This window comes from Ptiloglossa arizonensis, chromosome 5 (assembly GCF_051014685.1).
Source record: "Ptiloglossa arizonensis isolate GNS036 chromosome 5, iyPtiAriz1_principal, whole genome shotgun sequence".
Classification (NCBI taxonomy): Eukaryota; Metazoa; Arthropoda; class Insecta; order Hymenoptera; family Colletidae; genus Ptiloglossa; species Ptiloglossa arizonensis.
The window spans coordinates 6010604-6034660 of record NC_135052.1 but is presented as its reverse complement, the minus strand read 5'-3'; the positions used below and the strand labels follow the sequence as shown (position 1 = coordinate 6034660).

Sequence of the window (24057 nt, the reverse complement as noted above, 5' to 3'; positions counted from 1 at the left end):
ATCCAACATTATCGGGAATAAGAAACATTGTTTGAATGCAAAAATTATTTTAAAAAATATTTAAAATTGTAAAAAATTACTTTCTAAAGCACAAATTAACAGCTTTCTTCCTATTTACCCTAAGGTGAATTAAAGCAAAAAATGTCAGGGCATTTTTGTCTCAATAATTATCCATTTTATTGAAAATTTGTACACAACAAAAAAGTTTACAAAATTAATTTAGCACAACTCTTGTTATATGCGTTTCTATTGCAAAAGCAATGGTAAGCGAAATATGGTATATATTTTATAGTCGATGTCTCCTACAGCTCCACCGTCTGTCAAGAATTTTGTGATGCCATACGTTCCAAGTTTCATCACAATTACTTCAATCATTTCTTCGTGATACGGTAACAAATAGACATACAGAATTGCATTTTATTTATAGAAAAGATAAAATACTAATTTTATACAATTGTATAGCTCGTATAACATCATTTAGATAGAGTTGAAAGTTTTATTATTTGTTCCGCAAAGCATAATTTATAGTAAAAAGAGTAATAAATTATTAGAAAGTATTTCTCTCTTCCAATTGTTGTTGTACTTCAAAGCCAAAAGACAATGTTAAAAGTTCTAATTTAAAATTTGTTAAGCTTTCCTTCAAAAAATGATGGAATGTAACTTATAAGAGCATAGTTCTCATACCTAGTAAAAAATATGATATTTATATACAATAGTCTTGTATCAGCATGAGGTGCAATGAACTGGCATGTGATTCTGTATTTAAAGTGCAACTGTTGCGTTCAACATTGAAGAGTATTCTAACATTAAAAATTAATATTATATCTTAATTATTGGTACATGAAGTATACACAATACACGCACACACGTACACACAGCATATACACATTGCGTGAAAAAGGGGATGAGTCATCTGTGACTGAAATTACAAATATCTCTGTTGTCTTTGATAATATGAAAAAAGTTTAAGTAAAGAAATTAATTCGTAGGGCCACATGATATGGTAATATTTAAAAATTAAAATACACTTTGAATTATTACAAACTGCGATCTTAAAGAAAAAATAATTTTTACATATTGTGTGCTTTTTCGAATAAAACATTTCCTTTACCAAACTTCAGATTATCAAATGCAATAAAAACAATAACGATTCCAATCTTAGATAACTCATCCTGTATATACTTGTATGATATTAGTATGAGCAATTACGAGAATTATTGTTGACATAAGAGAAGATGTGTTTGTACATATTTATGTGTAATATAATGAAACCATGTTAGTCTTTATTATAATTTTAAGTAATCCATAATGGGGAACAGAATCGGTTATTCGGTCATTATTGTACATTTTGTTAATTTCAATGTATCATCTTTGTGCCCTCAAAATCTGTCGTCTTTCTGGAATATGTATGTATTTAAAATGTTTCGGAACAGAGTTAGGTTAGATCCTTAAAATGTTTCCTTTAAAAATGAATATTTGAATATAAATTTCAGATAAATTAACTGATTTTAATTGTACATGGATAATATATAATTCTTTGTTTATATTGTTACGAATTAATTGAAATAATTTTACAGTCGCTATTTGGATCATTGACCAGAACCAAATACCAATAATTCAAAATTCCATGTATTATATTTTTAGCTTGTGTGAACAAATATATCATTTTTAAATAATTTTAGTTTTCTGATGAAAAAGAATATTTTATGACATTAAGTACCAATGTTAACAAAAGTTCTATCAACTTATATCAATATTCTTGTAAATTTTTAAAATAATAAGTTCAGTAATAGAAGCAGAACAAAAATATAACTAAAATTTAGTAAATACATATTAAATAGAAATAGAAGCCTTGAAAAGCAAAAATGTTTTATTTTTTGCTAATTTAATAAACTCAAACTGTGAGTTATATGAATAATGAACAAAATTATGATAATAATTAAGTGATTATTCAAATAATATGATTATTTCCTAACTCTGTTTAATGATTGGTATGAAACATTATATTTCTTAATAAATTTAATTAATAGGTCAATGATCGTTATCAACAAGCTGGGTAACCGATTTTCTGACCTTGCTTAAAACATTTAAGGAGCAACATACCTTCCACGAGAGACAGCTATTCTATCTTATAATTAATTATCTATCTAATATACAGCACCCAGTTTTTAACATCTCATTCAAGCACGACTTGTCTTTCCTACTGCATAATCAAATTTGGATTATCATTATTTGTACCTAGATGTGCTTGAGACAAAGTAGTAGACAAATAAACCGACCGCACAATCGTATACATTGAGGTCCAGTTGAAGTGATTGTCGCCAAACAATATCAATGTAGTATAATTTAATATAGCATTTGGTATATATCCATTTTAATGCTATCAACTCTGATTACAAAACCATGTATGAATTTCCAAAGCGTGCACGTGTGTATGTCCACAATGGCCAAGCCAACAATGTTTGTATTTTGAAAGAAACGACAAGACAAACAAAAAATAACTTTTGCATTGAAATTAATATTTGATAAGGTATATGAGAAGAAAAGATTCCATGAAAGAAAAATATTTTGGAATGCAGCTGAAGCCAAATTTCATATGATGTAATATTTATCTCTTTACTATCTCACATGTGATTACTAAGGTAGTTCTTTCAGATTATGATTCTGGATATATTTTCGAAACAATTGTTTTTTCTAGAAGTATTGCATACTTTCACAAGCATACATAACAAATCATCATTTACATATCAAATCTATTGATTTAGACTAAGGGACAATGAATACGATCACTTTTCATCATTTGTATCCTACAGTAGAAAAAACAGTTCAATATAAAATAAATTTATATTATATTGGAAAGCCACCTTAATTTAATCTAAGACATTAAGTATGTTATACGTCATTTGTTCAATTAAGATTATTTTTAGATAGCTTACACAAATATTTGTGTAAACATATTTTCAGTTAAAGTACAAGTAGAAAGTTTTTATGAACAACTGAATAAGTACATAAAATTCAAATTCATTTATATATTTCATTAGCTCACTGATAATTGAAACAATTGTTGTAAATGTTATTTTAAAGTTAAATAGGATATAGAATTTAGCAGAAAAAAAACTATGAACAAATTTTAAATATACATGCAACACTCTAACATATACAAAGCATTTAACATCTAGAATAACTCATGTTCATATCATCATTATTCTAAAAAAACCTATTAAAGCTTGAAACGAATAATTTGCAGTTTCTTTTATTTAAAAATATTTAATTAAAACATGTTACTACTTTAATATATGAATGGTGAATATGCTACTTCACACAATCTGCAGTTTTTAAATAGTTTTTATATAAGATAAATATACAATTGTCTTCCATTAGTATTCTAAGTAGTGGTCCATAGTTTTTTATAAACAAAATAATGCATTCAAAAATTTCATAAAAGATTTTATATGCTTAATGTGTTGTTTTTCAAATGTTCAAATATTTAAAACATGTCTTTTAAGTATAAAGAAGCTTTTATTATGTCTTCCATTTTCATCATTTTAAATGGAGAAGAAAGTAATTATTATTATATACATTTTAGTAAATGAATTTGATTTGTGGATTATAAGTTTAAATATTACTTAATTACTTCCCTTTAAAGTACAAATAATTTAAAAATCTGTGAAACAATGTACAAGAAAGGAAATTCAATGCTGTGCAATATTCTTTTTAAATTTGAATCATACGTTTTTAGAATAAAGAAGAAAAGAAAATGAGTTATTATAGGTGATAAATTGTTTTGCATTGTATATTATCATATTAAAACCTTCTATAAGAAGTTGGCTTGGCTCCTTCCAAACTCAGTATTAGAAATCTTAAGAACAAGCAGGATTAAAATCACAATGTATGAATTATTTTTAATCAAATTCTGGTTTGCAAAAAAATACTTCAAAATTATCAGCTTTTGTTATTTTGTTAAATTAAATTTCTGAAACGGCCCCTACCTTTTTACTGTTTTATAACAATTGCTAACAGTAACGCAAACAGTTGACTGGTTTGTATTGTATATGTATTACACATGATATAGATCATTAAAATTTTATAAATATTTTTCTTAGCACATGTTTTTAATTGTGCTTATATAATAATTCTATTGTATGTTTTTGTAATCAGTTGCTAGATTAACAAAGCATTTCGGGTTTGAGAAGTTAATTAATGAAAAAAAGGGTACTTTAATAGAAATCAACCGAGCATTTGCTCGCAAATATCAAATAATGGGACCGGAGTAAGATTTTATAAAATGTACACAGAAACATAAGAACCATTGGCTTTTATGAAATGTGAGAATGCCAACACTTTGCTAGTGTCACTGTCACTTTCACTTTTCTTCCTGATTCTGTGACTCTGTTGAACTACTGATGAAAATGTAATTTATTTATTGTAAATAAAAAACATATATTGCTTAAAATGTTTTATATTATATGATCTGCATTGATACATAATCGACGGAATTTTGGAGAACAATGTGAAAAAAATAATCGATTTAAAGTTTATAAAGAGCTATGAAATATATTTGAATTAATATTGTTATAATTTTCTAAGGTAATATTGCAAGCATAAAAGTACAACTTTATGAATAATGTGGGATGGGAATAAATATTTAATTTGCAATAATATTGTGTATTTTTTTATTAAAAACTGTGACCTTTACATAAAAATTATATATATATATATATATATGTACTGCTAAAATATTACACGAAGTTGCAGCATTATCTTTATTTACATCCTTAGTTTTATGGCATACACTTATATATTACATTAAGTATTTTTACCGAGCGTCAAATACGACAACTAAACATTATTAAGGAAAATAAATAGTATTCTTAGCTATAGAATATATACTTACTCAAATGTTCTTTTTATGGTTAAAATTTTGTTAATGAAAGGATACGTCTCTTGGTACGTTTCTTGTACATAATTCTGTACCCACACTCCCTACATCGAATTGGATCTCTGGGACGTATTTCATTGTCATGATGGCATTCTACGTGGATAAAAATGTTCTGTTTAATATAAGCATTATATTTTATTAACCAAGGAATTAATCAAGAGTTATTTGTGAGTAAAAGAAATCAAAAGAAGTATGGATTTAAAATTAACTAGAAATAACATAATTACTTAGAGTGTACATTTGAATTTATAAATAAAAATTAACCATTAGAAGACATATAGATTCTGTTATTGCCTATTAGTTATACTACATTCTGGAGTCATTAGTCATTTTGCAATACGTATAATTGTACAAAAAACTATTGGCTTACAAAGAACTATAACTGAGAATCTTGGAAAGTGTGTTTACATTATTTATTGACAGGATGTTATTTGAAGATATTAGAAAATTGAAATCCCCTTGAATCAGTACATAATTTAATCCATATGCAAAATAAATATTCTTCAGTTTTAAACGAAAGATTCCGTGCTTATGTACAAAAAGAACACAAAGTGAGGTTAGAAATAATTATCTGTAATTTTAATTATACCTCCACAAATATACACCATGGCTTGCTTTGGAGTTGATTCTGTCTTACTGGATTCCATTTTAAGTAAATTTTCAAATGTTATCACACGATAATTTGAATGTACTGCAAACAACAATTTGCTTACCACCTAAGCAACGTGCGAACTTGATAATTTCGATGGTGTATTGGCAGTCAAATTTGTGTCTATATACATGATAAAAAATCAAATAAATGTTTTGACATTTCGATTACTGACCGAGTATTGCATACTACTTTATCAACAGATTATTCACGATAGTTTGATTATATCATATTATGATAACATTTATCAATATCACGCCAAACAAGACTCCTAAAATTTTCAAAAATCTATTATAGATTTTCGAAATTTTGAAAGTCTCTCTAGATTGTAAAATGTAAATAGAATTAGAAAATGAAAAATTTAATAAGTAAATCTATAAAATAAGTAATTTTTGTTTATAGATAATGTAGTATTTGTATTACAGCTTTTCGTGTGTTACTTCATAAAAGTAACAAAAAATTATATTGAAATATATTTCAAAAATAAATTTTTAAATATTAGTTACTGCCCTTTTTAAGTAACAAATAGTTATCGTATCTTCAGAAACATTAAATTGTGATATGACGTTAGAGGGAAAGTAATTAGATTTTCATATATAATTTGTCAAATCAGTACTACATAAGTTTTTTATGAATTCGTTATTAAAAATATAAAATTGTTTATTCTAAAATTTTAATATTTTAATAACGGATTTTAAAAATGTTAAATGTATTGCCATAAGAATTTAATGCTCATTCTGAACGTATTTTCAGTTTACGTATATAATACGTTTACTGAAATTAAGAAATATTTGGTAGACTATGTGAATGGTTCTTGGTTTTCAAGAAAGATAAAAAATACGCGTACGTGATGTTGATGTTTAATGAATAAATTTCATCACTATTATAAACAAACTATACATAAGATGTTAATTAACAAAATCGATTATTTAAATATCTAAAAGATGCAATTCTTTTAAAAAAATCAGTTCAAATTTACTTCAATAATTAAGATTGAAAATTTTCCTTTATGTAACATCATAAAATTTTAAATCCATTCACAAATTGTTTACTATTGAAACATGTATGAACAAATACAATCATAACCAATAATGGAATGTCTATACATTTGATACTATCGTTGGTATTTCAATAATAAAAGAATTAATGTTTTTAATCGTATTAAAAATTGAAATTGATAAAAAATTTGTAATTATCAATTTATTAAGTTTTACAAAAGATTATAAAAGATCCGGCCACTCGAGAATTTTTTACGCAGCAAACAGCATCTCGAAAAGAACATATGTCACTATGTGGTGTATATCATTCTGTATCTGTCCGAGCAAGACTTTATTAACATTAAAGTATTATTACAGGAGCAATCGTTTCAGGAGATCGCTTCTACTACTTTCTTAAAAGAAAACCTTGATGATGAAGAATTCACGAGGAAAATCAACGGCTGTGGTAAAACTCGCAAATTTCAACGCGTCTCCATGAGCGCGCTACGAAAGGGAAACGAGGAACCAAGAAAGTCTCCCCAGCAACAGAATTCAATAAGTTCAGTAACAACCGGTAGAGGCGATAGCGTCGCAAACGCGGCTAACAACTTTAACCAATGGTAGCACTTGGCAACGAACGGCGGGATGAAACGGGTCAGCCGATTGGTCGGGCAATCGCCGAGGGAGCCGCGGTGGGACAACGGATAAACAGATTTCAAAGTTTCGAAGTGCTCCCAGCGGAAGAACACACAGAGAGAGAGAGTTGATGCCCGCGTACGCATGTTTCCTACGAATCCTTACTTCGAATCCTTGTATTGTGAAGATTAATATTTCAGATTGTGCGATTCTGTTTATCGGGTAATATTAAACGTTTTACATGAAATGTCACACGGAAATAATTGTGACAAGTGAAAGACCAGAAAATATTGGACGTTGTTTTTCTTCCCTCCACCGAAGAGCGGCTTTTGTTTACGAAGAGGAGGGGTGACTTCCACGATCGGCGACGATTCTCGGGCAGATGCTGTCTGCAAGGCAGTTTCCCGCGCGACGCACGTGAGCGTAGCGAGTGGGGTGATGAGAGGCATGGACAAAACTCGTGACCTAAACTCTGAAGACAGATGTGATGCGTAGAAAGTGGTTGAAACGTCAACGCGGGAAAACGTGCACGAACAGTTCCGATTTGTTTTCCTTAGTGAATTGGAAGAAAGGAAACTAATTATGCTCCTTACTCGGACGCATTTAATCGAGTGTAAGAAGAGGTAGTGCAATTGGTATTTGTTAACAAATTTTCCTTAAAGAAAACCATGGAGATGGACGAGATGGAAAGTATAAATATTGGCGAAACGACTAACGGTACAATAAACGTGAGCAATCCTAGTTCCCATGACAGTGTCGATAGCGGTTATTTCGCTCTTACGCCTCATTCTGGTGCGTATTCGCCGGTAGCTTCAGGATGCAGATCCAGGGTGTCTTGTATTTCATCGAAGAGACATCACAGAATTCGATTGGATCCTCTCCAGTCGGAACGAGCCCTGAGACATCGATCAAAATTAAATCATCTGTTAAATGCATCCGAATCCGATTACTTTATATCCGAGAATTCGGAAATCGAAAGTTTGCTCGAAGATCCATCTAGTTTGAGCGCTAATCATCAGAGTCTGTCGCTCGGGCATTCGAGTGTTGAATTAATTAATCAAAACACAACGTATCAAGAATACGATGCCGGTTTTCGGGGTAGAACTCGTCGGAATTGGAAGACGACGGTTCCCATTACGCCAGCTTCGACGAAGTTGCAACTTCTTTCACCGCCACCATCGCCGGCGGTACCTTCTTCTTCGTTTGTAGCCTCCGAACCTATCGAAGAGGATGTAGAAATGAAGCTAGTCATCGTGCCACACAGCACACCCCAGGTAATCACTTCACCTAGACGCAAAACACCAGTTCTGCCGCCTCCCCGTATCGTTATTTCGCCAACCTGTAGAAAAGCTAGTCCTGCAATTAGTTCAGCAGAGAACCAGAAATTAAGCCAGCTCTCTATCACGGATCTTGCTGCCATCGCTGAAATCAAACCAAAGAGGTTGGACTTCAGTCAAAATGCCTTACTCGTTGCATTCCATCGTACCAGAGCTAATCCAGATTATACGGGTAGAGAAACTGTGGACATGCTGGCTCTTCTAGGCGACAAAAGTAACCATTGGAGGATAGTTTCCAAAATATTGTCCTACCTTGGATCTCAGGATCTGTGTTCTGTCAGTATGGTGTCTAAAACGTGGATGAGGATCTGCAATAGTGACTTTAAGGCCAATACGAGAAGAATGACCCATGTAATACTCAGACAGAACGCTAAAGAAAATTTGAAATTAATCAAAAAGTCAAAGATGGAAGGAGATATTCAGTCCAGTCCTAAGAGCAGATATGCCAGGAAGGGCTACTTGACGGAGGTACAAAATCTTCTCCAAGAACAGAGGAAACACTGGCCACCCAGCAGTCCGCCTGTTTCTCCTAGTAAAGTCAAATTTCATTCCTTCATCAAGGTAAGCGAAACTTCAAAATTCTAGCCCATGAATTTATTTATAAGTAGCATAAAATTTGAAACTGGTAATGGTAAATTATAAAATTGCATAAGATTGCTTGTATCGGATAATATCTGTGGTTTATGTCGAATGCAAAAATAATGAAAGAAAACAAAGGAATATTGGGAATATTAACAAAATTTTCAATGCAACATTCTCATCGTATTAATCCATATGTTGATTCATCGCATTATTTACAAAAATTAAATTAAATTCGTTAATAACTATTTCATTGACCTCAATATCTCTTGGGCAAACGTGAGAAAATGTTCTAACGGTCAATGTAACCGGTGTAAAAGTACGCGCCCAAACGGTACACAAAGTTTCTCACAGAGGATTATATTTGATACCGGTAAAGAAAGAAGTGTATGTTGTACACTATTGGGAGTCGTGTTCCCTGCTGCATATACTGCGCAGCACCGATAGCTACACGAGAGGTGCAGGGTGCAATCAAACTCCCTTGTTCGACATTAGTAATGTCAGCAAAATTACATTTTTATCAGTAAAAAATCTTTTTCGTTTTATATTCGCGGCTCGTTCGAGCACGTAATCTTTTCTGATGAAACATTTCCTGTTATCGATGTGGGAAATTTAAATTAAAAAAAGACATTTCCGTTATACAATTATACAGCGTGTAAGTGGCATTAAAGCATCGACGGTAACTATTTTTAACAATTTAATAAGATACGGTAAAACAACGGTATGTGAAAAGGCTGTAACTCAGAAACAAGCTCAAGTAGGATAAACGTTCACAAGTACCTTTTTCATTATTTCTTATACGTTATAAAACACTGAAACGAGTTTTTCAGTAGTCGGTGCAAAGAAAGGTACAATTTAAAAAATTCCATACCATTTATCAAAATTAAAACCTACTTGTTATTCCATAATCTTAAGTACATCGCTTTGGAAGATCAGACGCAACTAATTACATTGTGGTTTGTGGTTCGCAGCCACGATCATTCGCGAGCTGAAAACGTTGTCTGTGGTTGTTAATATTTCGTGCAGTAATAAGAGAATAGCGTGAAACAAAAATATTTATATCCCGTACGTGGTTTCTCCTTAATTGACTAATAATTATTTACGTTTCGTTTGCGTGTGTTCGATTAATGAAAAGGACTACAGTGTCGTACCAGAGAGATATTTAGCGTGGAATTTTGTAAGGCGTATCTAAACCTATAATTAGGTTGCTGATTTTTTTCTCTCATCTAGTACTGATGCTTACAGTTTTTATGGACAGAAATTCGAAGAATAATTAGGCGGTAGTAATCGTCTACGACTCGATTGCTCACGATTTCTTTTAATAGTTGAACGCTTATGTATGCCCCCTTCCCCCCGGCGTAATTTGCACACGACCGAACTCCTGGACGCAAGGAAAATAATTGTTTCGTTCTTAATATCGCCTCTTTGACGTTGATTTATCGTGATTTCTTCTTTGAAACGCCGCTATTCGTCGACCACACGAAGCAATTCAGTGTGAAAAATTGCCCCGGAGATATTTGTGCGACTTTAATTGCAACAAATTTTCTGTTCTGTAATAATTTAAGTGTATCGCACTAGGAAGAGACTTTCGAAATATTAATATACTCTGTATTTCATTATTACGAATTAGTCTGTAAGTATACCGTATTCTATACGAAAACAATATTTTCATTATGGAAAAGTATTACGTAACGTGAGGTAATCGAGAATTGTGGAAATTTCTCTCACTTGCACACTTTTATTTTTCTCTTGTATAGCACACAGCCAGTTTCATCCGCGCGATATTATATATTTCATTATACACCGGTATCTTTATTATCCAAATACTCTGTTACTCGAACGTGCTGTCGTGTATACATTCTGTTGTCCGATAGAGCTGAATGTCTCGTAGTGTGTCCCTTTTCTTATAAAAACATTCTTCTATACGGTCACAGTTCATTTCAATCATAACAGTTCAACATAGTCAAATAGGAAATGTACAGCATATAACAAAAGTAAGTACGTAAATGTAAATGTTCCTAACGTTCGAATACATTTTTCTGAAATTTAAAATTTAGGTATCTTAGCAACGATGGCAGTAATCGATAGGGCAATGCCCCTCCATTGTGTTTCACAGAAGTCAGGATAGGACAATGCGTAAGACCAAAATCGTTACAAAATATTTATACGAAAGTTCGATAAACATTTTAAACTAGTTTTCGCGAAGCCCTGATTTTTGGCCAATAAAACCATACCGTCTACTTTATTATACACAGAAATGAACATTTACCTTCGTTCAATCTTTCCTCTTCTCGAAGAACACAATCTCTTTACTTACTTTTGCTACACACTGTATACCGTACATTATTCAATAATACGTGATTAAAAATCAGCGAATCGTTCGTGCTTCTTGTCGCGTCGTGTTTGGATGAATTTTGATCGGAAAAAGTCTCGTCGATCGTTCGTATTGTCCTCGTAAATGCACAATGAAGAATATAAAAATTATTATTCGGCATTAGTGGCGATACACCGATACATCGATACGTGTGCGGCATCGCTTTGAAGTTTACACGTAGAACGCATGTAATGCGAGACTCGCTCAATGTTGCGCTATCGCACTCGCTCTTGGTGTATACCGTTACACTCCTCGTTGGACGGTGCACGCGACGGTCAACCTTGGATCGAGGCAAGAAAGGTCGATTCCTGGAATAAAATCGCCTACTGTAATCGTTAAAAGTCCCCGAGCGAGCCCGAGTTAGCTACTTCTATCGAATCGCTGTATTGGGAATGGCGGTGTTCACGGTATACCGCTTCCATTCATCCGTGGAAGGTAACGACACGAAACACAAACGGCTACACGCGCAACAGTGCCGGGTACCTGTCGTTTGCATCCCGAGTTTTCACCGGTGTGCATTTCTGCTCGCGTAAAGTGCTGTAGCGATAGATTACGGACTATACGGTTGCTTTGTTATCGCCGTTCGCGCAACAAAGCTTTTCGAAACAGGCTTGGCGATACTTCAAGGTCCTTCGTTGCTCGCTTCGAGATAACACTTATTCATCGATATCTCGTCAATGGAATTAACGTTTTATTCACCGTCAACCTTTCGCGAGTTATTGCCCACTCTACGAGAACGCGATTAAACATACTGGTAGCGACGGTGAAAATTGTTCAGAATTGTGTTTACGAAGCCGAGAATTTATTTATCAACGACCGTAATTTTCCTTGAAATACCGAACTCTTTGCACGGTTAAACACAACGATGATAATTTTATTTTCCATCGCATCCTGCAATTTTCTGTCCGGAGATATTAACAATTCAGAATTTACGTTTCTTCGTTGAACTTCCGAAACGAATCTTCTACACGTGGCACAACGATCGGATGACAAATTAATTCTTATTTAAACGAAATAAAATTCTAACGCGCGTCGAGGATTGTAAATGTTAATCGATTCGAATAAATTTATCCGTGTATCCGTTGAGAGACAAACGGGAAAATATCACGGTCGATGTTTATATTAAATATTTCGTCTTGATGGGAATCGATACATTGTTGGTGAAAGATGTCGCGGTGAACGCACGTATTACGTATTCGGTCCTTTAAATGCATCTTGGAAGTGAACACGTACGACTCCCCGCAACTGTGTCCAGAGGAATAAGATGTTATATTAATCGATGCACGTCTAATCGGTTTAACATAATTGACAAGAGACACCCGCGCTACCGCGGCCCTTTCCAGACGATCTCGATCTCGCCGCGCAGCTGGCATATAAATATATTTTGCGCCCCCGCGAGGGGGTAGCTCGTGTTAACATTTTCATGCGAATATACACGGCTACGTTTAACGCTCCCCAATAAAGCAAATCGAGCGACCGATACGTCCGCGGCGAGGGACTCCTTTCCTTCTGCATCTGCGACGCAACGAATCTTCTCCTTTGGAGGGCAGACCGCCGCTAGCCCTCGGGCAAAAACCGGCCGCAGAGAACAATGCGAATATATTACAGTATTCCATGCTACAACCAAGAACCGTGCAGTTCTTTTCTTTGTCTTTTACGAGGGTTGCGCGGGGATGAGACACACCAAAACTACCCGTGGTTAACCGAAGACCGTTCCACAAAAATCGACGCGTAAAAGATTCGCTTCTTTTCGACCGAGACGACGCATTTCTCGCCAACGTTGCTAAACAAATGCTTTCTTCGCTGAGGAAAGTGTTTCTGGGGGTGGACGAACGAAATCTTCGTCCGGTTAATTATTCGATCGATTAAATCGTTACTCGTCGTGGATAATCGAATTTCGTTGTTCAACTCGTCCCTCGGATTTAAAGACGATTTTCTTTTCGAAAGGTTCCGAACGAATTCTAAATGTATTCGGTTGTAAGGAAAGTCATTTGGTTTTCCAAAATGAAGAATATATCATTTGATAAAATGTTTGTATACTCTGAAAAATCGTGTTTCATTTTCATCAAAAAAGAAACGATATTACTTTTCGAACAATTCGATACATTGAACATTTAGAATTTGTGAAAATATTAAGGAACCCCATGGAATTATTGATTTTCAAATAACGCGTACACGTGTGTTACCGTTGTGTTTGAGAGGGTTGGGAAATTGTCTGCTGTGCAATGCAAGAAATGTTCATTATCGAAGTCTCGAGATTTTCAGAGAACGTTGCGTTCTTTCAGGATCGATGTTCAATATTGAAATATTTCCTTGACGTTTCAGTTGTAACGAGTAGTACTCGAATTGATTAAATCGAAGGTTACATAACAAGAAGTCGTTTTATTGTAATATTCGTTTGTGCATTCCTTGGATCGCTTCGATTTCTTCAACCTCGAACAATCTTGCAGGATGCCGTAGAAAGTTTTGTCCGTGGTGAGAAATCAAGACAGCAATCTCGTTGCGAGAGAAAAAAGGCCCGGATACTTTTTCACCGTTTTTTCATAAGGTTTCGTTACCTTACAACTGGAACATCGTGAGAATTTTGTACGATGTAAACTTATACTTTAGAACATTCGTTACGGGCCTTTAATCGGAGCTTCTGGTCCCCCCACTCTCTCGTTCGCGGCTCTCTTTTTCCACGAAAAGACGAACAAACCTCGTTGTCTTTTGTCCCCGAGACACGTAGTCACGTTCCGACCGAAAATTTGCAGCGAAACGATTGTTCGCCGGTCGAAATCCGTCTTGGTTCGTAAGCAATGCAGCGACTCGAAATAATCGTCCCTTCGACGTTCTGCGGGAACGAAAGACAATTTTAAGGAAAAGAGAAACGAATGAAAGGAAGGAAGGAAGGGAGGAAGTAGTTTCATAATTAGCAACGGCCACCGAGGACCGTTGAGTGACCGTGTAACAGTTGGTGCGGGTAATTTCCTGTCTTCCTGAGGAAGTCTCCTTCCAAGTTCTTTTTTCGGTGGACGCATCTGAATTTCAACCGGTGGCGCGGTTAGATTTCTCCCTACCGGATTTTACTTTTCCTTTTGATTGGCGTAGAAATTACACGCAGTTATTTACCGCGTTTGGTTGACAATTTCGGATTGCTTTGTCGCTATTGTCAATGGATGGTAATCGAGAACGAAGAATGGGAAAGGAAGTATGTTGCACACGTGTCCCCATATTGTTGGATACTTTTATGCGTTAGTTTCCTCCTTGTAGGACACGTCGTAACTTGGATCGTTTAACGGACTATTTTTTAATACGATATACGGAAAGTAAGCATTGTTTAAGAAAATAATATTAGCGATTCGGTACTTAATGCTGTAATATGAAATCCATTTCGAGTAACGCGCTGCGGCAGTTACCTCGTTAACTATTGCGTAGTTATCCCTACCGCTGCTCTCACCTTGCTCGCACGGAGATAGATCTTTGCGTTATCTACGACTCGCGATCGGTGATCGTTGAACTCCTAATAGATAACATTTAATTGCATCCGACGAGCTCTTAATATTCCTTAACATTTGTTCCCAAGGGGTTGTCGATTCGTGGAATCCAGTAATCTTCCGTTACATGAAATCGTTTCTCTGCAACTGGATGAAACGGGATTATCGCCAGGACTGCGTGTTTATTCAATCCATCGATTCGTGGGATCGACAATCCTAAACACGAACGATAAGATATATCCGTGGATTCGAATCTTGTACAGTAAGGAGTATAACAGTTTTTGTATTTCTCATCGAGTACGTTGTCATTCGTGAAAATATGATTAATAGATCGATGCGGTTCTCCCGGTGAAAATGTGCCCGAACACGATTCTATTCAAAGTACTTTCAATCGAACAATAATCGAGCCACTTTCGAAAAACTTTCAATTACGTTTAGGTAAAAGTATTTCAAATGGAATTGGCCCTTATTTTTACGAATGCACAAAATAAAATCGAAAACTATCAAAAGTTTAATTTTCATTAGCGAATGCTACTCTCTTCGCGCGCGTGTCTCGTCGCTTTTATCAAAAGCGATTTACACTCTTGGTTACTGCAGCGAGGAAAAACTAGAACTGAAATATTTATTCCATTAAATTAAGAAAAAAATCATTACCTTGCCGATGCACTTACCCGTGCACTTTGATCGAAACGGCGATTAAGAGAATTACCTTGAGACAAGTGCGGTAATTGTCCGGCAATATTTTCGTAATATTTATCTCGCATTTACGAAATAATTGCTCTTCAATTACAATGTGTTTCAATCTTACCCGACACGTGGTACCGTGATTGATAATCTCGGGTGTCAGAAAATGTACAGGTCGGACCTGAAAACGTTACATCTCCGGTGAGAGCGTTTCGAATCGAAACGATACGCAGTAAACTTTTATCGAATATTCGATGTTCGATCGTTTTACTTTTAGTGCAACGTGATATCGCGAGGAGCTTCGTGTGAAAAATTGCTCGTTATTTGTTCGTTCAGAGAGTTTTCTTTTCATGGAGGAGGATACCGGATGTAGTCTCTCGGTGTTGCTAACGATACAAAAAATGAAGAATGTATATATCCATTAAACGGTTTGTTATTTTCCTGGGGTTTTCTTTTGCCGGGCAACGGTGCTACAGCATTATCACGTGCGCGTATTGACCCAGTGGTACGACGGAGCACCTGGCCAGGTGTACGCCTCGTTTCTCGGTGTTTCATGAAGCGTAAAGTGGTCTGGTAACGGTCGAGGAGAGATCTTCTTATATATAGAGAAACGAGCAAAATAAACGCCGTGAATGAGCTAGCTTTGCACAAGAAATAATTTCGCCGCGATTACAGGTATCCGTACTTCCCACGATGATTCATGAAAATAATATCTAGGTGTTCGTTTTCAGTTGGCCGAGACGCGTTCAATTTAATTCAGAAACGCAATTGCGCGACCATTTGTACGATCATTGCCGTGTTAATTAATTCTTATCGCCTTCGCACCATCTTGCAAATCAATTCAATGAACCGCACGCTAGTTATCGCTTCGTAAAATGTGCTGCATAGGGACGTTTAACTACGTACAATAGTTAAACGAGATACAGCAGTTTCTTTTATGTATATCGTACCGTATAAAATGATAATGATGTTAAACGAGATACAGTAGTTTCTTTTACGTATATCGTACCGTGTAAAACGATTTTTATCGACATCGGCTATGCAATTTGCAATCGATAAAATATAGTAAAACTTAACAAACGATCATTTTACATTTTCCTTTTGTTCTTGAGCCAATCGAGTCTTGACGAGTACACGCGTGTATTTTATTAGTACACGAATGGTTAACAGAATTTTTACAACGAATTTACGTTACAACAGTGTGACAAGAGTTGTATAACGGTGAATAAAATATGCAGAATTCTTTTCACACTTGTTCGTAGAAACCATAAAACGAAACTGAAACATTGAAGTCAGTTACGAAACGATATTAATTCACCAAGTTAAATCTGTGTTTATTTAACGGTCGGTTCTCCGAAGAAGACTGGTGTCTAATTCTGGAAAATTAAACAGATTTGTATGCAGGAAATGGGAAAAACTAAGGAATCCTGCTACACGCAGAGAATGAGAAACTAATTTGTAAAAGAATTCGCGCGTCTCCTTGGCCGCAAATAACGAAGAAGGCGATACAAAGAAATAATTATGCATTCATGAAATTCAAGAAGGATGCACATTTGTAAGCGAGACGTAAGCACCATCCGACACGCAGCGCCGTTCCTGCAACCCAATGAAACTTCTATCAAAGTTAAGCGAGTTGATAATGCGAGCCTCTCTGGTAGCGATAGGAAGACGGGGAGCTACAATATTTGCAGTCGCGAAGCCAGAGGCGTTTCGAACGTTAGAATATTATAACGTTGGACGTTCGGAGAATTTTTATATGCAAATCGTATAAATATTTTTCATATTTTAAACGCGAATATTTTTCTACGAAGCGTGAAAACTTTCTGGCTACTACGACTTCGTAATAGTCAATGATTCCGTGTTTACAACCAATAACTGTTACTCAATTCATAATAAATAACCGTAGAAATTTTTATCGACACTGCTACGGTTATCGGAATCTCCAAGATAATTATCGGTGAAATATAAATCTAGAACATTTTTCAAATCTCCGAACATCTCCGAGTAAGTTCAAAAATTGTACAGACTCTTATGGAAACTATAAAAGCAGTAAAAATAATCGATTACCTTTGCCTTTGAAGATAAAATGCAATACCATCGCATTTAAGAGACGAGATGACTGTAAACTGGAAGAATGTATTTCTCAAAATCCGTAACGTAGCGTACGCTTGAGAAAATAATTATTTAAAAATTTGAAATATTTTTTATTCTCGGAATATTATTCCGAACGTTCGGTTATCGCGAAAGTGATCAGACCTGATTGAGAATCGATTTGGCCGAATCTTCCAATTAAACATTAATAAAACAAAGGCATTCGCTGAACGCACTGCTGTCGCTACTCGTAGGGTCGAAAGATCGATCGGTATCGGGATTGTAATCGCGGTCTTTGTTCTCTCCACTTGTGCTCCTCGTTTCTTCGCGTGGCGCACACGTACGCGGGATGCGGAGGACCGAAGGTGGAACGTAAGGGCTGCTGACGCAGGGAGGGCTGGCGTAGGGCTGCTGGTATGCGTGTAACGAGCGCGGCGGCAGGAGCAGCGGGCGAGCTCTCTTCTGGTCCCACGATTCTCGGAGCAACAGCCGCGCAAAAAGACCAGGAATGCCTCGATACCTCGGTAAACGCATTAAATCGCGTGGGGAACCATCGCTGCACGCTCGTTTCGAACCTACCCCCTTTTTACCCCTTTTTTAACACGAATTTCCGTTAAAGGCGCTCCCGCTGCGACCCGTTTACGAAAATTTCGTGAAACGTTCGGAATCGTGACGTTTTTACAAACCGGTGACGCGAATCGATGTTTTTTCGGTTTTGGGAAACGTTAACCCAACGAGCGTTCGTGTCCCATTTAGCAGAGTATACTCGGAGAAATATTCTTTTATCGAGATTGAAATTTATAAAGGATATCGTGCGAATTTCAAAATATGAAATTAAAAACCCAAATAAAATGCACCGATCTTCTTTTGGTACCAGTTTTTATAACGTTTTAGGAATGAGGAAAGTATTTTACCGAGCGAATAATTTTCTTAATTTTGTTCGTCTGGAATTATTTAGTTATTTAGTTGTTATTTAGTTCTATTTATAGAATTTTTAATCGGCGATAGAATCGATTAAAGACGTACGACCACAGCAGACGTGTTTGCAGCTCAAGATTAAGGTATATCTTAATGTCACTTTTGATTTTATATTTCAAACCAGTTTAGAGTTTTCTCTAGAATTTTTATTGATGTAAACTTTTTTGACGTTGAGGAGTTTTTAACTTGCCAGATTAACAATTACTGACTATGTATGTGCAGGTTAATTATGTTGTTCGTTTGAAACAAATATATAATATGTAACATATAAAAACAAAGGAAATGTAAATTTCTGATAAAAGTAACTGATAAATTGTAGTAGTATAAATAATACGAGAGGAGTTTTTATCCAAGTACAATGTTACAAAATTATACATTAACGTGTAAGTGTGCGAAAATTATTCTTATTATTGTGCATATTAATATTTTGTTGGTCTTTTATTCTTGACATAACTTATAACAGTGTGCATCCTCAATTTGACTTTTTATGCCATATTTGATGGGTGCATGTAGATTTATGTGACCGACAGTAGGTCGTAACATGTTCAATTTGTGTATGGAACGTGCCTGAAATGTTTCTAGGAATACATTTGAATAGGTATAGTTTATCGGTGACTATAAAGCGCGAAATACGAACGTATACATATTGATTGCAATATCTGGAAAAGGTGCATACAGATAACTTCTTATTGAAAATATCGAGAAATAGATTTTATTCAGTTAGGTGATGTCGGTCTAAAATATTATTTCTAACTAATTTCTACTTCTTCGTAAGTTGTATAGTTCTATTATCAAAGCTGGTTTATCATCTCGGTAATTTCAGTGATATTTCTTTTCCATATTTTGTTCTTTCTCGTGCATTGAAATGTTTCAATTTTATTATACATAAAAAAAAAAAGTAAAACGGGTCAGTTGTTTGTAATTCAATGAAAAGAATAATAATAGTGTTAAATCGATGTTTAAAGAATGAAAAATTTGATCGATTTTACATGTGAAACTATCGGGTTGCAATTCGTTGCAATCTGCAATTACAGTGCATCGACCCTGCCTGTGGTTTCGGGATTCTAAGAACAATTTTCGAGGAGAAAAAAAAAATACGTCTGGGCCTCGATAAACCCACTAAATTGCACGAGGAGGCACCTGCAGTTGATTGCTTCGGGCTTCTCCGTCATAAAATCGCATAGCAGGAAATTGATAAAGTTGCTGTTCTTTGCCAGTTTAAAAAAGTGTACCCAATATTACCAAATTCCTCGAGCACAGAAAATCGCGTCAAATACGTTAGAAAATTCGTGGATTTAACTAAATGCTGTATCCAAAATATCAATTATAAATACGATTTAAAATATTTCTTGTGGCAAATATGCCTTAGTGAGATTCTCTGTAATGTGATTTTGTTTGTCCAATTTTCAATACACGACTTGTGTTATTTTAAATGCGATACAAACGCACGGCGTACTGAAAAAAAGTAACATTTTTATCGATGCACGACAGATTCGAAATCAATTCGAAATTTAATTTTGTGTATTTAATATTTTCAATCGTACATATGTTCTTTGGCAAAATATAATTTTTCAGTATTATTTATGGTAATTTAAGAAATCAGTAATCCATGCATAAGTATTCAACTGGTTACTATTGTTTATACTGTTACAATTGTTCTTGTACGAATGGAAAGTTAAGTCTTTTCTTTCGAATTCTTAGTACAATTGATATTTCTACGTTTCACGTGCCATTTGAAGTTCGATCGAGCAAAGGAGCAGCAGCAACAGAATTCTGACAACGCGAAACAAGATTGTTAGGCGAATGATGGAAAGTGTAGACGGTTCATAAATGTACTTGCCGCGCAATCTTGATATCGAGGCGACAGATGTCTCGATGTCTGCAGTGTAATCATGTCGGAGAAAATGTTACAAGCTGCACCTGCCCGTGATAAATTGTAATTCTATAGACGTCAGGAAGCAATTCACGTTAACCGGTACAGTAGCATGAAAATAATGAGCTTTCAATCGCTAAGACAGCGCAATTTGTAACACGTTATTTTCTAAGCGATGTAGAACCTCCGTCATTCAAACTAACAAGTACACGCGACTCAAATATTAATAAATATTAAATATTTCCGCGCTAAAATGAAATATCATTAATTTTGACTTAACTAATCTTTGTGATACCTTTATTTCAAGGATAGAAACAATTCGCTATCAAATTTAAGCTGACAAAGTTTCGGTGGGTAATTAAATGGAATTATTACTAGAATATGCGCGAAGAAACGATACTGGTGATTTCGAAGAATACGCAGGTGTTCGTCGCTTGTGCGCAGGCGCGGAAGGAGCATCCCTCCGTGTCGCCTTAATCTGCACGAATATGCAGGTAGCGACTCTAAAGGTTCTGCACATAGTATCCTTGACCATTGCGGGAATAGAATGGGCAGGTGCACGTTTTTCCGAAACATCCCGAAACGAATTGTAAGCTTTCTCTGCGCCCGAACTGTATTACTTCTATCGTTTACACTTTGTATCTCGAAGCGGATTTTATCGAACAAAATTTACGTCCCTTTATTTAGAGAGTGTAGTCGAATCCTGTTCAATAAATATCACGGAATGTTTATCGAGTAAACGAAAAGACGATAGAAAAATTTGCAATCAACGTTCACAGTTTGTCAAATTTGTTTTCTACGGTGATATCATTTTTTCTAAGATTCGAAAGTTCTATTTCGCCAAGAAATTAAATATTCATGCATTACATGATCTTCGGGGAGTGAAAAGTATTATGAAACGGAGGGCTGAAAAGTTGACCTGAATTCGTTAAAGATCAGAAAAGAGAGGGGATGTTCAACGTTCCGTAGCGCTTTAGAAAAACAGACGGACCGCATGGCACGTAGGTCGCAAGGGAGGAAATGACAAAATTGAACCCTCTTCAGGGACTCTTGGGTCTCACGAAGGAAGAAGAAAATCCATATCCCTCCTTATAATATTTAGTTATTCTTCTATCGAACTGAAGTTTGTTACGGTTAAATATACCGTAAAAAAAATATAAATGTACGAAAGAATGATATTTTAAATAGTAGGAAGTGTTGAATTTGAAGCGACAGTCTTCCGATTTGTTAATTTCTACTTTGTTGAAAGAAACTGGTAATGAAATTATACAGGTTTATAGAATAGCTTCGATAAAATTATCAATCGTTTGCGAGACCCTTTTAATATAAAATTTTATGCTCTGTCGTCACACAACGTGCTCTTTCAGAGACCCTACAATACAGTTTAGTGAAAATCCAACGAACGTGTTTAGTAGGGTGTGTGTTTGGTAGACCCTCGAAATGGGAAAAACCTGAAATGCAAGATGCAGCAGTGGTCAAGTGGTTAGAAGCAGGGAGTAGCGACCATACTGGAATATTTCAAACGAAATGAAGTTCAGTAAATAAACGATACGGTTATAATATTTCAAATAATAATGCATTTTGAATGCAGTTGAAGTATCATAGATTTTTCTATATTGCAATTTGTAACGCTACTATTTCTGTCAAAATTAAAAATTTTATTTTGCTCAACATAGACCAGAGCATTATTTGTAGAAAATATTTTAAAAAGTATTATTGGGGTAATAAATTATCTTATATAACTAATAATTTTTTTTTAATCATTTCGTTACTTGACCTTTAATCAAATGATTTTATATTAACATTTGTTCAAGTAATTTATTGTTCGAAGTATTATTATTCTTAAAAATAATTTCCACCCGCCTAGTTTAAGAGAGAAATATGTAAACATGTGTATTATTAGTAAATTGTGAAATGCGTTTATGTCGTATGTTAACATGGAAAACATACAAAACGCATGCGAGATGTATTTCATATATTATTTATATAATAATATTAATATTTCATTTTTGCGTATATATTATATATGTTTAGAATATATTTTTTTATGTTTATATACGTCATAAATGCATAAAATTTGCGATCTACATATCATGTTTTTTGTCGTGTAATTCGTATAAATCTCCGATCATTTCTGATCCGGTGCATTCAATGAACTGCGTGGCACGTTTCGTTCGTGTCGAATTTCATTGTCGTGTACAGCCGTTATTCGCTTGCCCTAATACAAACGAATTTCTTCCATTGTGTTTCGTGTGTTCGCGTTGCAAAGACTGCCATTCGTGGTGTACAACGTTTTACTCCCATTACAGTTTCTCACCGCGATTTCATAAATTTTATTAGACTTCATATCCACTTCCCAACCTTTTTGTGGAACCAATTTCTTTAAAGAAATATTATTCAGTCAGCGGTATTACTATTTCGTATGATAAGTTTACAAACGAATTAGCAAAATTTTTGAAACGGTTTGGAAATGAATTTATTTAAAATTGTTATACAGGCAACTATAATAATAATAATCATCAGAATTATTTTTCAATTTAAAATATTGTTCGTAATCTTTGCGTTTTCAAAGTTGCCCTTTTCTAGATTTACCGTTCAATTTTAAAATCTAAAAATAGCATATATTCAGGTAGTGTGCGCGATATTAAAACAATACGTGAAAACATACTTTGCATTCTTTGTAAAAATTATCGCTATTGACAATTCAATGTCTTACAATATATAGGATGAAGCATTAAGAAAATCACTTTAAAGAACAGATGATTGTCGGGTACAAAAGTTGTATAGTTTGCAAAGGGTTATATGTTGTTCTAATGATTTTTCTCCATTTGTCCATTTTCTCCATGTCTCCATTTTGTCTTTTATCCCGATTTCGAAGTCACTTTCAATTTCTTACATGTAATGCTTGTTACTTTAAACCAAATTTCAAAGGAATACAAAATTCAATCTAAAAAAGTATTAAACGTTATTTATTCTAAACGTAGCAATTAATAAAATTAGTGTAAATGTATTGTAAGGCCACATGGTGGGACGAACGGACTATATTGTTGTATGCACGTGAGCACCACGTGACGCTGGGTTCGCAGCAGTTGTCTTCGTTTCCGGTGAACCCCAGGTATTCGCCTCGGACTTCACCAGTCAACCACAACCTTTCTCCTTCCAGTATCACCTGCTTTATCCTTATCTCTTTAATTGAGAATAATGACACAGTTGAGTATATTCCTTCGTTGTTGTAATATTCATTTGATTGTTTTTCGCAATTTTTAGAATTTTTTACCGAACAAGATACAGGAACACTGTATCTTCTTCGAGTAGTTTTATCATAGATCGATTTTCTTCAAATTTAATTTTCCAATTTTCATTACACATACTATTAAAGTTTGCGATAATCTACATTTTCAGAGTAAATTAAAATTATTCTTATTCGTATACTTTAAACGCCTTTACGTTTCTTGCACACAATT

The 24057-nt window shown here is 34.6% G+C and overlaps 3 protein-coding genes and 1 long non-coding RNA gene across 4 annotated transcripts in view; 2 read left to right on the top strand and 2 right to left on the bottom strand.

Moving 5' to 3' along the window:
- Positions 1–4675, top strand: part of Shn (zinc finger protein schnurri) — a 47134-nt gene extending 42459 nt beyond the window's left edge. The window contains exon 9 of the transcript XR_012992294.1: positions 309–4675. The gene's annotated coding sequence lies outside the window, so the exon portion shown is untranslated. The remainder of the gene's footprint in view (positions 1–308) is intronic.
- Positions 4660–5740, bottom strand: Rpb12 (DNA-directed RNA polymerases I, II, and III subunit Rpb12). Its single transcript, XM_076312988.1, has 3 exons — positions 5529–5740; positions 4940–5032; positions 4660–4839 (listed from the first exon to the last, which is right to left on the bottom strand). Exons 1-3 carry the CDS (start codon positions 5584–5586, stop codon positions 4817–4819), a joined length of 174 nt encoding a protein of 57 aa, XP_076169103.1. The 5' UTR covers positions 5587–5740; the 3' UTR covers positions 4660–4816.
- Positions 5585–7065, bottom strand: LOC143147603 (uncharacterized). Its single transcript, XR_012992295.1, has 2 exons — positions 6803–7065; positions 5585–5711 (listed from the first exon to the last, which is right to left on the bottom strand). It is a non-coding gene; the product is annotated as an uncharacterized LOC143147603 (long non-coding RNA).
- Positions 7066–7338: 273 nt separating this feature from the next.
- Positions 7339–24057, top strand: part of LOC143146914 (uncharacterized) — a 43313-nt gene continuing 26594 nt past the window's right edge. Inside the window, exon 1 of the mRNA XM_076311659.1 lies at positions 7339–9099. Coding sequence (XP_076167774.1) covers positions 7870–9099 — 1230 coding nt within the window. The 5' untranslated portion in view covers positions 7339–7869. The remainder of the gene's footprint in view (positions 9100–24057) is intronic.

Coding starts and splice junctions, on each gene's coding strand:
- Rpb12 (XM_076312988.1), bottom strand. CDS start 5,586: ATGGAATCCAGTAAGACAGAATCAACTCCAAAGCAAGCCATGGTGTAT. Junction 5,033..5,528: donor CATGGTGTATATTTGTGGAG/GTATAATTAAAA, acceptor TTATCCACGTAG/AATGCCATCATGACAATGAA. Junction 4,840..4,939: donor CAAGAAACGTACCAAGAGAC/GTATCCTTTCAT, acceptor AATAATGTTTAG/TTGTCGTATTTGACGCTCGG.